Genomic DNA, 16,670 nt, shown 5'->3' with positions numbered 1-16,670 from the left:
ATGCTTGATACACAACAAGAGTTGTCTTCTTTTCTGAGTGAGGCTTTGACTTGACGCCTTCAGAAATATCAGGCTATATATACAGTTGAAGTCGGAAGTTTACATACACTTAGTTTGGAGTCATTTCAACCACTCCACAAATTTCTTGTTAACAAACTAGAGTTTTGGCAAGTCGGTTAGGACATCTACTTTGTGCATGAGGTATTCACACCCTTTGACTTTTTTCACATTTTATTGTGTTACAGCCTGAATTTAAAACTGATTCAATTTAGATTTTGTGTCACTGGCGTACACACAATACCCCATAATGTCAAAGTGGAATGTTTTTTAAAATTCTTAAAGATGAATTGAAAATGAAATGCTGATATGTCTTGTCAATAAATATTCAACCCGTTTGTTATGGCAAGCCAAAACAAGTTCAGGAGTAAAGAAATTGCTTAACAAGTCACATAATAAGTTGCATGGTGCTTAACATGACTTTTTAATGACTACCTTGTCTCTGTACCCCACACATACAATTATCTGTAAGATCCTTCAGCCGAGCAGTGAATTTCAAACAGATTCAACCACAAAGACCAGAGGTTTTCTAATGCCTCGCAAAGAAGGGCACCTATTGGTAGATGGGTAAAAATGTAAAAAGCAGACACTGAATATCCCTTTGAGGATGTTGAAGTTATTATTCATTCCACTTTGGATGGTATATCGATACACCCTGTCACTTCAAAGATACTTCCTAACTCAGTTGCCAGAGAGGAAGGAAACCGCTCAGGGATTTCACCATGAAGCTAATGGTGTCTTTAAAACCGTTAGAGGCTAGTGGCTGTGGTAGGGAGATCAACAACATTGTGAAATAATCATTGTGAAATTATAAGTGAAATAATATGTCTGTAAACAATTGTTGGAAAAATTACTTGTGTTATGCACAAAGTAGATGTCCTAACCGACTTGCCAAAACTATAGTTTGTTAACAAGAAATTTGTGGAGTGGTTGAAATGACTCCAAACTAAGTGTATGTAAACTTCCAACTTCAACTGTATAGTTTTGGCAAGTCAGTTAGGACATCTACTTCGTGCATGACACAAGTCATTTTTCCAACAATTGTTTACAGACAGATTATTTCACTTATAATTCACTGTATCACAATTCCAGTGGGTGAGAAGTTTACATAGACTAAATTGACTGTGCCTTTAAACAGCAGAAAATGATGTCATGGCTTTAGAAGCTTCTGATATGTTAATTGACATCATTTGAGTCAATTGGAGGTGTACCTGTGAATGTATTTCAAGGCCTACCTTCAAACTCAGTGCCTCTTTGCTTGACATCATGGGAAAATCAAAAGAAATCAGCCAAGACCTCAGAAAATGAATTGTAGACCTCCACAAGTCTGGTTCATCCTTGGGAGCAATTTCCAAACGCCTGAAGGTACTACGTTCATCTGTACAAACAATAGTACGCAAGTATTAACACCATGGGACCACGCAGCCGTCATACCGTTCAGGAAGGAGACACGTTCTGTCTCCTAGAGATGAACGTACTTTGGTGCGAAAAGTGCAAATCAATCCCAGAACAACAGTAAAGGACCATGTGAAGATGCTGGAGGAAACAGGCACAAAAGTATCTATATCCACAGTAAAACGAGTCCTATATCGACATAATCTGAAAGGCCGCTCAGCAAGGAAGAAGCCACTGCTCCAAAACCGCCATGAAAACAGCCAGACTACGGTTTGCAACTGCACATGGGGACAAAGATCGTACTTTTTGGAGAAATGTCCTCTGTTCTGATGAAACAAAAATAGAACTGTTCGGCCATAATAACTATCGTTATGTTTGGAGGAAAAAGGGAGAGGCTTGCAAGCCGAAGAACACCATCCCAACCGTGAAGCACGGGGGTGGCAGCATCATGTTGTGGGAGTGCATTGCTACAGGAGGGACTGGTGCATTTCACAAAATAGATGGCATTATGAGGAAGTAAAATTATGTGGATATATTGAAGCAACATCTCACGACATCAGTCAGGAAGTTAAAGCTTGGCTGCAAATGGGTTTTCCAAATGGACAATGACCCCAGCATACTTCCAAAGTTGTGGAAAAATAGCTGAAGGACAACAAAGTCAAGGTATTGGACTGGCCATCACAAAGCCCTGACCTCAATCCTATAGAAAATGTGTGGGCAGAACTGAAGAAGCGTGTGCGAGCAAGGAGACCTACAAACTTGACTCATTTACACCAGCTCTGTCAGGAGGAATGGGCCAAAATTCACCCAACTTATTGTGGGAAGCTTGTGGAAGGCTACCCGAAATGTTTGACCAAAGTTAAACAATTTAAAGGCAATGCTACCAAATACTAATTGAGTGTATGTAAAGTTCTGTCCCGCTGGGAATGTGATGAAAGAAATAAAAGCTGAAATAAATCATTATCTCTACTATTATTCTGACATTTCACATTCTTAAAATAAAGTGGTGATCCTTTACCTAAAACAGGGAATTTTATGTCAGGAATTATGAAAAACAAGAGTTTAAATGTATTTGGCTAAGGTGTATGTAAATCTCCGACTTCAACTGTATGTATCTCTCTCTCTCTTACCCTCTCTCTCTCAATCAGATATCATATCAAATGATACAGTTATTTTTCAAGGGTGTGCTGTTTCAATTCATCACTGATCTAGTGATTGATTTTGATGTCTCTACTCTCTGCTCATTTATTTTCCCTGCTGCCTTCTTTTAGATGAAATCAATCTTTATAAAGCACCAGCTCGGGGGAAAGAGTCCCGGGAAAGCATTGTGTAAGCAGTCCCGTGAATCATATATAACCATAATGAGTTGCCCTGTAGAATAATCCCATTAACCTACACTGTGATATATGGCCCTTTATTGCCTTCAGACCTTTCTCTGCATTAATACTGACCTCAGACGTGTTACAGATCAGTATTAATGGAAGACTGGACTTTGTTTTGACACGCCACATACACTGTATATGTATTACCGGTAGGATAACTTCACTTCTCCTCTCAATTAGGAGGAGAAACCCTAGGCTGGAATTTCCCCCCAATCAATCAATTTAATATATCTGTTCATTTATGGTGCTGTAGTGTAAGACAGCCTGCAGAATCATTATATTTGCATAGCTAGTTCACTCCCAAAGTTACAGGAGAGGTGCAGCAAGTAGTCCCTTGTTATGATGCCATCGTTGCAGTGATGTCAACGTGCCCGCTAGCCAGTCAGGATGCCCAGCAAACCAAAATTGGTTCTGTGAGTGTTCCCAGAACATTCAATAGGTTTCCCCAAAAATTATAACACAAAGACTATGCAGTTGTGTTGATGTTTATACAGTGTGTGTATAAAACATTCACCTGATGTTGGTAGAACGTTCCCAGAACAAATGTTATTACATTACCTGGAAACCTAATAAGAACCTTGGGGTAATGTTCTGTGGTGGCTGTTACAGATGTTGTGCACAACATTTTAGTGAGTGTTAGAACATTCCAAGGATATTTCATTTAAAAAAAAAAAAAACATTATTTGAATGTTTTTGGGATGTTATCATCCTAATGTTAGATAAAAACCCAAACTAGAACGTAATGGGATATAATGTCGTGGGAATGTTCCGTGTTTGCTGGTTGGGCACTGCAGAGATGCAGGCAGCTACAGTACAATGCCTTCAGAAAGTATTCAGACCCCTTAACTTTTTCCACATTTTGTTACGTTACAGCCTTATTTTAAAATGGATTAAATAAATAAAAACCCTCAGTCTACACATAATACCCCATAATGACAACGGAAAAACAGGTTTAGACATTTTTGAAAATGTATTAAAAATAAACAGAAATACCTTATTTATATAAGTATTCTGACCCTTTGCTGTCGAAATTGAGCTCAGGTGCATCCTGTTTCCATTGATCATCCTTGAGATGTTTCTACAAGTTGATTGGAGACCACCTGTGGTAAATTAAATTGATTGGACATGATTTGTAAAGACACATACCACACACAGTTGACAGTGCATGTCAGAGCAAAAACCAAGCCATGAGGTCGAAGTAATTGTCCGTAGAGCTCCGAAACAGGATTGTGTCAAGGCACAGATCTGGGGAAGGGTACCAAAAAATGTATGAAGCATTGAAGGTCCCAAAGAACACAGTGGCCTCCATCATTCTTAAATGGAAGAAGATTGTGTTAGGTTCTAAATGAGCCATATAAAATATCACAGACGCTTAATAAAGCTCAAACCAAGTTTATTCCCCCATTGGGTCATACAGCTGCATAAGACATAGTCACACAAGCACTGATATTTAACCCTTTCTCCTATGCTGAGTCTCCTCATACACATCTGAACAGCCAATGCATCTCTGTTACTAGACAGAACCTTAGTGATATCTGTTCTTCTTCACTTCATCTGACCTGACCTTTGCCCCAAATTGCTCGCTCCTCCCCAACTCACGGCTGTCATGTTGACTCGTACCAGACTGTGTCTTTTTTCCTCCCATAGGATCCCTGATGGCTAACAATAACATATCTGGACAGGATGTAAACATTATACATTCCCCTCTCTCCCTCAGTGACATGAATAAGTATATTTCATATTTTTAGAACCCAACAATCCCTCCTCTTGAACATTAGCTTCCTACTGACTTAAAAATGAACAAACAATGATAATAAAACATGAACAAAAAATGAAACATGATTAATATTCACAGTGAGGTTAACAAACGCAGAGACTTATGGCCTCTGTTCTATAGTCACACCATGCACACTCCTATTTCCATTTCTCATCGAGCACTGATAATAACATGTCCGCTGGAGCTGTTGACTTCTCCCATTCAAACGTTCTCCTTCTGGTTCCTAAGAGAGTGATAGCACAACACTTGAAAAACAAAAGGAAACACAATACATAGCAGTTTTAATAATGTGTTAAACTATGCACGGTATTGTATGCAAAGAAAAACCAAAAGTTTGATAACATGACAAGTCCTATTCTCTCTTCACCCGCCTATGCCTTCAGGGTACTCTTCTACTGGATTTGGCAAAAATGAAGATCCTAAAAATAAATTAAAAAACTTGTGCTTTCACCCAGTCTTCCCCGTCAGACCACAGGCTCCGAGAGGTGTTCCCAAGCCATTCTCACTTTGCTCCCCGTCTCTTCCTCCTCCATGGCCACCCGATATATACATGCAGTGGCCTTAATCAACTTTACCTCATCTTGAGGTAACTCGGCACTGTATATACGTTTCAACATCAATACCCTGAGAAGATGATATCCCAACAATGCTATTAAAGTAACTCCTGCTACTCCTAACACTGCCCATGATGCATACTTCACAATACCTCTCATTTGCGCCGTAGTCCAGTTCCATGCTGTTACTATAGCATCCTTCGCTACTACTACCTCTCCTTCAGTTATTGTCCCTTCACCGACTGCGGTGAGAATAGTTATGGCATGGAATCTGTCCCCTGCTCTTCTACTGTGTGTGGTTCACAGATAGATCTAGGACTGACCCTTTCATATACTCATACCCGGGCCCCTTGCCACCTATCTCCATTGACCTTATGTGTTCTTCTACAGTCTATACCTCTGGATAATACTATCTTGTTCTGGGGAAGAGATTAATGATGTTGGAATAGTATGCAACCTAACAAAACTTTGAGTCACAGGTTTCTTGAAAGTTGACAGTAATGTCTGATGTGCCGACACTATCTCTGCTACTCTCACCATGATCTGGGTATGTGAAATGTTCAATTTCATAATAGTCTCTTTATTGTGCACAGTTAATTGTCTCCCTCTCCTACGAGCTATCTCCTGTAACAATATACATTGAGTGGCGTCATCCCCAGAGACTATCACCCCAACCTTAATCTATGAGCCCCCACAGATCTCCACCCCGTCACATTCCATCCCATTTAACAACCCGATGTAAACATTCTGTCTCAAACACAGGCCTTGTATGACCCTCACCTCCTGCAACAAATGCATTTGCCCATATCTCATTCCGTCTAACCCATAACACAATAGTCACTACTGCTTTTTAAAAATTTTACCAGGTAAGTTGACTGAGAACACATTCTCATTTACAGCAACAACCTGGGGAATAGTTACAGGGGAGCAGGATGAATGAGCCAATTGGAAGCTAGGGATGATTAGGTGACCATGATAGTACAAGGGACAGCTTGGGAATTTAGCCAGGACACCAGGGTTAACACCCCCTACTCTAACAATAAGTGCCATGGGATCTTTAATGACCTCAGAGAGTCAGGACAACCATTTAACATCCCATCCAAAAGACAGCACCCTACACAGGGTAATGTCCCCAATCACTACACTGCGGCATTGGGATATTTTTTAGACCAGAGGAAAGAGTGCTTCCTGCTGGCCCTCTGACACCACTTAGAGCAGCATGTGGTCTCCCATCCAGGGACTGACCAGGACCAACCCTGCTTAGCTTCAGAAGCAAGCCAGCAGTGGGATGCAGGGTGGTATGCTGCTGGCTACTCCTAATTCACTTCTACAGTTATAAACATACAGTTGAAGTCGGAAGTTTACATACACTTAGGTTGGAGTCATTAAAACTCGTTTTTCAACCACTTAACAAATTTCTTGTTAACAAACTATAGTTTTGACAAGTCAGTTAGGACATGTATTTTGTGCATGACACAAGTAATATTTCCAACACTTGTTTACAGACGGATTATTTCACTTATAATTCACTGTATCACAATTCCAGTGGGTCAGAAGTTTACATACACTAAGTTGACTGTGCCTTTAAACAGCTTGGAAAATTCCAGAAAATGATGTCATGGCTTTAGAAGCTTCTGATAGGCTAATTTACATAATTTGAGTCAATTGGAGGTGTACCTGTGGATGTATTTCAAGGCCTACCTTCAAACTCAGTGCCTCTTTGCTTGACATCATTGGAAAATCAAAATAAATCAGCCAAGACCTCAGAAAATAAATTGGAGACCTCCACAAGTCTGGTTCATCCTTGCGAGTAATTTCCAAACACTGAAGGTACCACATTCATCTGTACAAACAATAGTACGCAAGTATAAACACCATGGGACCACACAGCCGTCATACCGCTCAGGAAGGAGACACTTTGTCTCCTAGAGATGAACGTACTTTGGTGCGAAAAGTGCAAATCAATCCCAGAACAGCAAAGGATCTTGTGAAGATACCTGGAGGAAACATGTACAAAAGTATCTATATCCACATTAAAACGAATCCTATATCGACATAACCTGAAAGGCCGCTCAGCAAGGAAGAAGCCACTGCTCCAAAACCGCCAAGAAAACAGCCAGACTATGGTTTGCAACTGCACGTGGGGACAAAGATCGTACTTTTTGGAGAAATGTCCTCTGGTCTGATGAAACAAAAATAGAACTGTTCGGCTATAATGACCATCGTTATGTTCGGAGGAAAAAGGGAGAGGCTTGCAAGTCAAAGAACACCATCATGTTCTGCGGGTGCTTTGCTGCAGGATGGACTGGTGCACTTCACAAAATAGATAGCATCATGAGGTAGGAAAAGTATGTGGATATATTGAAGCAACATCTCAAGACATCAGTCAGGAAGTTAAAGCTTGGCCGCAAATGGGTCTTCCAAATGGACAATGACCCCAAGCATACTTCAAAATGGCTTAAGGACAACAAAGTCAAGGTATTGGAGTGGCCATCACAAAGCCCTGACCTCAATCCTATAGAAAATGTGTGGGCAGAACTGAAAAAGTGTGTGCGAGCAAGGAGACCTACAAACCTGACTCAGTTACACCTGCTCTGTCAGGAGGAATGGGCCAAAATTCACCCAACTTGTTGTGGGAAGCTTGTGGAAGGCTACCTGAAATGTTTAACCCAAGTTAAACAATTTAAAGACAATGCTACCAAATACACTCAATTAGTATGTAAACTTCTGACCCACTGGGAATGTGAAGAAAGAAAAAAAAAGCTGAAATAAGTCATTCTCTACTATTATTCTGACATTTCACATTCTTAAAATAAAGTGGTGATCCTAACTGACCTAAGACAGGGAATTTTTACTAGGATTAAATGGCAGGAATTGTGAAAAACTGAGTTTAAATGTATTTGGCTAAGGTGTATGTAAACTTCCGACTGTACATTCTCAAATCAATTAGTCAATTTCCACCAATCCCTCATCTGGAACAATGATCACTCGTGTTCCACGACACCTAAAAACAGATTGACTTGAACAAGGAAGAGAGAAAATACATGTTTAATAATTTCTCACCACTCTTGATGCGACTAAGACGGTGGAAAGAACCATCCATCCGTTATGTTCTATGCCCATGGGATGCTAGTCTCCATGCCTGTCTCCTTCATTTTCATCCTTGGGTGTCAACACAAGACACAGACTATGAGCCTTGTATGTAGTTTATTGTACCGTATCATCCAGCAATCCATATGTATTGATATGCTTTAACATTAGGATTATAAAGACATTGTAAAACAAAATCCCCTTCATGGTTGACTCAAGTTATCATCCAATCATGACACAAGGCAAGACCCAGATGCAGACACAGGAGGCAGATGGTTGGAGTCTTACAATGTTTGATCATCCAAAGGGGTAGGCAAGAGAATGGTCGTGGACAGGCAAAAAGGTCAAAACCAGATCAGAGTCCAGGAGGTACAGAGTGGCAGACAGGCTCCGTGGTCAAGGCAAGCAGAATGATCAGGCAGGCGGGTACAAAGTCCAGAAAAAGGCAAAGGTCAAAACCGGGAGGACTAGAAAAAGTAGCTAGCATGTAACTCATGCCTGTCACAGTTGATGGCCCTTGATAATGTCCCGATATCATTATCCACATACATTTAAAAAAATCCAAATACACAAGTCTCTCACCTGTGCCGCCACCACCATTCTGTCTGGTCCATTTTTCCCACCAGTACTCCACGAGCATGAGAGAAGTTTGAACGTGATCTCTCTCCATTCTGACGCCACATGCGCGGTCTCAGGACTCATGACGCACTCCTGCCGCCCGTACCCAGGCTCGGACTCAGGTCACAGATATGAGTGTTAAAAGTCACGGTCGTATTGAACGTCTTTGTCGCTCGTTATTCAGCTGGCTAGGGAGGTTTTTGAGGTTCACACACTGTTCGTGGTCAAATGATCCCTTCCATGTATTAAGACACCATCTGACGCCACCCTTGCTATTACTTGAGAGAGGACGGAGCAAAACAACAGTTTAAGACACTTCTGAATCTGGATATCCAGACCATCCATTCACCGTATGATTAATTATTACATTCCCAATTTTGTTAATACCATTATCTCTAAGACACATGTCAAAGAGCTAAACAACATACTGTTACTGTTGAAACCATTTTCAAAATTGGTTCATACTCCCTTATTTTACTGGCGACCTCTCCGAAGAGTTACCAGATCAGGGAGTTAGAACTCTAAACCATGGGGGAAATACCAACAATCCGGCAGACCCAATCTGGTGAAATTTGTATCGAAACAAAGACAAAAATGAAATCAGCAATACATATCACAATCCATTTGGAGTAACCGTCACCCTTATTAACATATTTTTTTTTCCTTCTATATGCAGACTGAACAAAATACTTTAGTGTATTTACCAAAGGACCGGGCCCCAGGGAACTGGTAATTTCCCCATTGAACACTTAATTCACATTGTGATTCAAAAACACTGCATGTTAACTCAATAAAAAACAAATTAGAATAATCAATCAACTTATAATTACCACTCTTAATAACTCCATAAGGAAATAATGGTATCCCATAAGGAATAAGGTAATGGTAAAATAGACTAGAGACTGATGTCCCTCCTTCATATTCTAATTAAATCCCACCTGTCTCGATCATCTCTAATAAGATTGATCAGGCCTTACCAGAGGGAGCCCCTTTGGATACATTTATACTTAAAAAACTGGAGAATTTCACTAACTGCTCTCCCCAAGACCACAGTCTCTGGAAACATTCCAAAGAGAGATATTGAAACCCCCTCCTCTCCTGGAAAAGAGTGTACATTTCGTTTGCATTCACTATGCTACATCTTAATCAGCAATCCAAAAGTATTAATTACAAGCGAAACATGATAATGGTAAATCCACTGTACTCACTCCAATCATTAAACGTTTGTTTTAATCCACCCCATTGTTTATGTATCCCTTACTTGGCATGTACTACCCTTAGACACTGCGACATTATCTCGCCACTGAGTCTAACGAGTCACTGCTCTCTTTTCCCCATGATTCTCCATAACCACAACACCACAATGCACTTCATGTTCATGAACCTACATGGCATGAACTAAAAAAGTACATTTTAGGTTTGGTAACCCGAATGCTAATTTCCCGTGACCCCTCCTCCCTTTCATCCATTCTATAAATATATTTCAGAATAAGACGACATAAAATGTACATATATTTCCCGAGATTTCTTAGTTTACAAAGAGTGTTTGGCCAGATCATTTTTATTTGTTACTTCTTTAGAATCCATTTCTCCTAGATTCTTCAACCCGGAATACTTCTTCCTGCAGCAATTTAGCCAATTTCTCATCATAAGGAATCCGCAATATTTGATCCCTGGCATCTATTAAAAAGTTGTGTAAGACGTGATCTCATCAGTCTTCCTTCACATAGAAAACGTCATTTCTATGAACCATTATTGATCTAACCCCACTGCTTTCAGGAGTGTTTGCTGCTGTTGTTTTGACAAAGATGCAAATGCTTGAGTTGCACCATCCCCCCCGAATGCAGCGGGTGCAGTAGTCTCCATTACCACGCTAAACTCATTCTTCCAATGACCAATAGCCCCACATCTAAAACAGCGAGCTAACCCCCTGTGCCTTAGCGCAGGCTCGCTAACCTTTCCTCTCTGTTTCTTTGTCCTACCTTGGCCATTGAGACCACAGTTAATGACTTCCACTGGGGCAGCATTAACCACTTGTACATCTGCGGAGTAAACGGAATTAGCTTCCTCTCTCCACGCCGCTTGTACTATTTCATCCCAGTGAGAATGCTGGTCCACCACCCCCACAATTACCGTTTTGATTACAGGTTTCAAACCTGCCATCAAAGCTGACATACAACTTCTATCAATGTACTCACGTACCCAATCTTTCTGCAGCTGAGTACATCTACTAATTCCGGGTTAATCGGTTTGTATTTTTTGTTGATAGAATGCTGATATCAAAACGCTGGTATATTGAGCTTTTGATTCTGGTTTTATGTCAATGTGCCAAGTCAGAATTGCCTCCCTGAATTCTCTATTAGATTGGAATTTTCCATTAGTCGGGAAATGCTGACCAATTGTATCCAGTTTGCAAAAATTTTCCCATATTCGAGCCGAATTGGTAGAATGCTCATGCGCTTTTGTCAGTGCCTCTATGGCTTTATTAAACTTCTCTTCCTCTAGTTCCACTTTACAGGCCTCTATGGCTTTATTAAACTTCTCTTCCTCTAGTTCCGCTTTACTGGGAGCATCGGGTCCACTGGTCACCATTTCAATAGTTATTATTCTGACGCTTCCCTGGACGGCGTCCAAGGTGTTTCGATTTCTTCACTCCCATCTCTAATACACACCTTCTATTAACTATTTTCCAAGGTAGAGCTACCCACATCCCCAGGAGAATAGTTAGGGTATGTGTGCCTATTAATTTGTCACAGCACTTAGTACCTTGTATTAGAACCAATACTATAGCGTCTGCAAATGTATTACTGGAGAATACGGATGACCTAATATCTTATTTCAGTGTTACGCCTCAAATATCACTGTTGTTGATAACACACATTACCAAAATTGTCTTCCTATTTCCACATAATCTGTCATGGTTCCCCGCCCCAATAGGGCATAAACCAACCTCTCTCCTTATTGCTACTGCTAATATACTCAAATCATGTTCAAACAATGTTTGGATATCTTTTTCCTTTTTGAACCATGGATGAGGCTCTCCTCCAGACACTTTATCCATCCCCTGGCACTATACTGCCTCACAGCCACTGTGGCTGAGACCTTCACCCTCTCGTTACAGGTTTAGCAGGGAACCCAACCCACCCGGGTCTTACCCCCTAGGACTTACCCTCTGCAGGTACTAACCTGCTCGGGCTTACCTTCCGGGACTCACCCTATTCTTATAGTACCAACCCGCTCGGGATTTACCCCGTAGGACTTACCCACTGTGACAGGTATTAACCTGCTCGGGCTTACCTTCCTGGACTTACCCTATACTTTATGGTACTAGCAGGAACCAACCCACTCAGGATTTATCCCCAAGGACTTACCCTCTACAGGTACCAACCTGTTCGGGCTTACCTTCCAGGACTTACCATATACCACAAAGCTACGACCGGTCGTAATACAATGGGACTACTGAAAAAGCTCAGGCTTTCTAGGTCCATATCCTATAATTGGTTCAACCTACGACTCTCATCTCCCCAAGATTTCAGAATGAGTGATAACAGGTGTAGGAACTGTGCATACCTTGTTTCTGGTGCCGGCTCCTGTTCACTGATTCGGAATCTCTAGTTTGACTATAAATCGTGGTGAACCCTGCTCACAGCGCTAACGGTTAGGTTCGAAATTAACCGTATAAAATTTCACGGGCGCTTAATAAATCTCAAACCAAGTTTATTCCCCCATTGGGTCATACAGCTGCATAAGATAAAATACATATTCACACAAGCACTGATATTTAACCCTTTCTCCTTTGCTGAGTCTCCTACATATCTGAACAGCCAATGCATCTTTGTGGCAAGACAGAACCTTAGTGATATCTGTTCTTGTTCACTTCATCTGACCTGACTTCTGCCTCAAAGTGCTCACTCCTCCCCAACTCACGGCTGTCATGTTGACTCGTACCAGACTGTGTCTTTTTTCCTCCCATAGGATCCCTGATGGCTAACAATAGCATATCCGGACAGAATGTAAACGTTATACATTCCCCTCTCTCCCTCGGTGACATGAATAAGTATATTTCATATTTTCAGAACCCAACAGCTGGAACCACCAAGACTCTTCCTAGAGCTGGCCGCCCGGCCAAACTGTGTAGTCGGGGGAGAAGGGAGGTGACCAAGAACCCGATGGTCACTCTGACAGAACTATAGAGTTCCTCTGTGGAGATGGGAGAACCTTCCAGAAGGACAACCAGCAGCACTCCACCAATCAGGTCTTTATGGTAGAGTGGCCAGACGGAAGCCACTCCTCAGTAAAAGGCACATGAAAGCCTGCTTGGAGTTTGCCAAAAGGCACCTAAAGACTCTCAGACCATGAGAAACAAGATTATTTGGCCTGAATGCCAAGCGTCCCATCTGGAGGAAACCTGGCACCATCCTTAGAGTGAAGCATGGTGGTGGCAGCATCATCCTGTGGGGATATTTTTCAGAGGCAGGGACTGGGAGACTAGTCAGGATCGAGGGAAAGATTAACAAAGTAAAGTACAGAGAGATCCTTGATGAAAACCTGCTCCAGAGCGCTCGGGACCTCAGACTGGGGCGAAGGTTCACCTTCCAATAGGACAACAACCCTAAGCACACAGTCAAGACAACGCAGGAGTGGCTTTGGGACAAGTGTCTAAATGTCCATGAGTGGCCCAGCCAGAGCCCAGACTTGAACCAGATTGAACAACTCTGAAGAGACCTGAAAATAGCTGTGCAGCAACTCTCCCCATCCAACCTGACAGAGCTTGAGAGGATCTGCAGAGAAGAATGGGAGAAACCTATAGCATCATACCCAAGAAGACTCGAGGCTGTAATCGCTACCAAAGGTGCTTCAACAAAGTACTGAGTAAAGGGTTTGAATAGTTATGTATATGTGACATTTCAGTTTTTATTTTTAATAAATTAGCAAACATTGCTAAAAACCTGTTTTTTCTGTGTCATTATTTGGCATTGTGTGTAGATTGATGAGGGAGAAAAAAACACAATTTAATCAATTTTAGAATAAAGCTGGAACCTAACAAAATGTTGAAAAAGTCAAGGGATCTGAATACTTTCATAAACAGCATGAAGATGTAGACTACTGTGCTAGATCTTCAAATCAACACACAATGCTCACTGTGGATTAAAATATTAACATTGATTATGATCTACACAAATATTTTATAACCTCAATTATGGCAGGAATTCCTCAGCAGGGAAGAGATGAATAGAGACTAATACCATTAGCATTTAGACAACGGCCTCCTCATAAATAAATTGATTTGATTTCTTGTCTCCTGTTGATGCCCCCCCAAAATATTTTCAGAGGCCAAATGTGGCAAAGTTAACACGACAGCTCGTATCATCTCGGGCTGCACATATTGAATCTGTCTGTGTCACTATCTGTGTGGTGTTATTTGAGTACATTTTATTTATGTTGTGTGCGCTTATTTTGGTTTCCCTCTAGTTCTGATGAAAAGGGTGAAGGGGATTTGAGAAGTGCCACTAATGGCTGAAGTTGGGTTTCTGCCTCCTGAGCTGACATGAAAGAGTTCCACCCCGTGTATTTAAAAATTCTAACGGGTTGAGGATTAAATATTAAACACTGCAGACTTGAGAATCTATTCCTCCGCTGAGGAATGAAAATCTTGGGAGTGTTCCTGACCTGCGGTCCACAGAGAGGTATGTGTATGATGAGAAATATCAGCTTACATGTTTCTCTCCGTAGGGTCATGGAGGCAACGTCTAACATTGGCATTGCCACAAAGGATTTGAATTTCTGCTTTTACAACCAACAAAAAAGAATTAACCTGTGTTCTTTTCCTCTCTCTCCACTTTCTCTAATCCTCTCACCACTCTCTATCACCTCCTTCTCTCCCTCCCCTCCCTCTTCCTTCTCTCCACACTGTCCCTCTTTTATTCCATTCTTCCCTGCCTTCTCTTTTCTGTGGCTGTGCCCCACCTGTGGTCTGTGATCTGTGCAGTGAGCTCGAACCAGAGCAGTGCCCATGAGTACCCAGACTGCCGTGATGGGGGCAGCGAGGCCAGCCTGCTGGTATCTCCGCTGGTGGTGGCTGGCATCGTCATCGGCCTGGTGCTCTTCCTGTCCTGCGTTACCATCATCGTGGGCAGCCTGCGCAAAGACAGCCGTCTGCGCAACCCCCACCTGCGGGCCAGCTATGGTGAGTTACAGAGAGTTGTCCATCGATGAGGCCAGTAGGTGTGTAAGAGGTCTGTTCATTCATACGCTTTAGTTTATCGGTTTTCAGTTACAAGCTGTTTCATAGGTCTTGTTTACAAATCCCTGGGACAAAATGTATGGCCATGAATTGTCTATGTTACTTTTCCCAGAGCTGAACCAATAGAAGATATTCAGTTCAGTCTTCCAATGAACACATTTCACCCACATGGCATTAATATGCCACATTTGGCATTCTCCAGAGCTGGCATTTAAACCAACCAGTGCTCTTTTCCTGAAACGTCATATAAAGGAACCACACTCTGCCTGTGGGGTTGATAACGGAATGGGAAAATAACGAAATATTGCGCCAAACTGAATCACACACACACACACAGCCAAAGCCACGTCTGTGGAAGGCCACTTGGCCCCATGGACCGGGTCCCATTGTCAGTTCACACAGAGACAGCACAAAAAGCTCAAAGAGCATCCTTTGTTTGAGGACCCGGCCCCATTCTCCCTCTGCCTGGCCAAAGGCTGATATACCCAGATAGTATCGCACTGGCTTCAATCACAGCCCCTCTATCTTTAAGTAGCCACATGCCCTTAGCATTATGTTTCATAAAAGATTCTGACTGCTCCAATGTAAAAACAGTGCAGATGAGAGAGATAGACTGCAAAAAGAAATATTACCTGTAAATCTGCTTATTCAGTTCAAAGTAGGATCCCTAAACCATGAGATATATAATTCAGTTGAACTGAACACAGAGCATATTTACAATCCTGACTGTGTGCTGTAGTTCACTGAGAAAAAAATCTACTTTGTTTGTTAGTATTGTATTAAACTGCCCTGCCTCTCCACAGCGCCGGATGGCTTTTCGTACGGCGGATCCATCGGGGAGCTGAGGTCGACGTGTATCGAGGAGTTCCCTCCAGCGTTTGACTTTGACTCCTACGTGGAGACTCTATCACAAGTCAATGTGATGTATCCAGACTCCCCGCCTCAGTAAGTCATTTAACTCTACTGTATTACCACCCAAAATGGCATTACGATCATCTTCATTCCTTTGGTCACCGTTATGGCTAGATAAAGGGAGTTCTCTGATGGTCCATTTGCTGTTATCTTCATGCATTATGATAAATGACAGATGAGTAATGAACATGATCACCACTATTCTTCTGGTTGGTTACCTCTGGGTGATCCCCAGGTTTGTGTGTGTGTGTGTGTGTGTGTGTGTGTGTGTGTGTGTGTGTGTGTGTGTGTGTGTGTGTGTGTGTGTGTGAGTGATAGGATCTGGCTATGATAATGAAGCAGGACCATTGTGAAGGGTCAAGGTAATGGAATGGAATGGAGGGATGTGCAGGGGAATGGAGAGCTGTAGTAATGAGTAGATGTGAGAAGTGGTTAAGAGCTCTCTAATCAATCTGAAGATCACAGTATCATCCACCATAGTGGAGAGCCATAGGCTTTCTGTACTTAGTGCACTCTTACGGTTATATGATTGAAATGTAAAGGGTTTTGGAATATATGAAATATGTATTTCATGTGCATTCCAGTTTCCATGCAATAACTGTAGTTCTCTAGCTCAGTTAGTAGAGCACAGCACTTACAAT

General features: G+C 41.8%; 1 protein-coding gene across 3 annotated transcripts in view; it reads left to right on the top strand.

Moving 5' to 3' along the window:
- Positions 1-16,670, top strand: part of LOC106561986 (protein BEAN1) — a 57,290-nt gene that overhangs the window by 21,257 nt on the left and 19,363 nt on the right. For 2 of the 3 annotated variants that reach the window (XM_014126493.2, XM_014126492.2), the window contains 2 exons: positions 14,863-15,060; positions 15,921-16,062. In XM_014126493.2, the coding sequence (XP_013981968.1) occupies positions 14,863-15,060; positions 15,921-16,062 (340 nt within the window). Of the gene's footprint in view, positions 1-14,345; positions 14,561-14,862; positions 15,061-15,920; positions 16,063-16,670 lie in introns of all 3 variants that reach the window. The other variant, XM_014126494.2, reaches the window with a different exon arrangement.

The sequence above is a fragment of the Salmo salar genome, chromosome ssa11, assembly GCF_905237065.1.
Source record: "Salmo salar chromosome ssa11, Ssal_v3.1, whole genome shotgun sequence".
Classification (NCBI taxonomy): Eukaryota; Metazoa; Chordata; class Actinopteri; order Salmoniformes; family Salmonidae; genus Salmo; species Salmo salar.
Note: the sequence above shows the minus strand (reverse complement) of the source record. Positions and strands in the feature narration are given on the sequence as shown.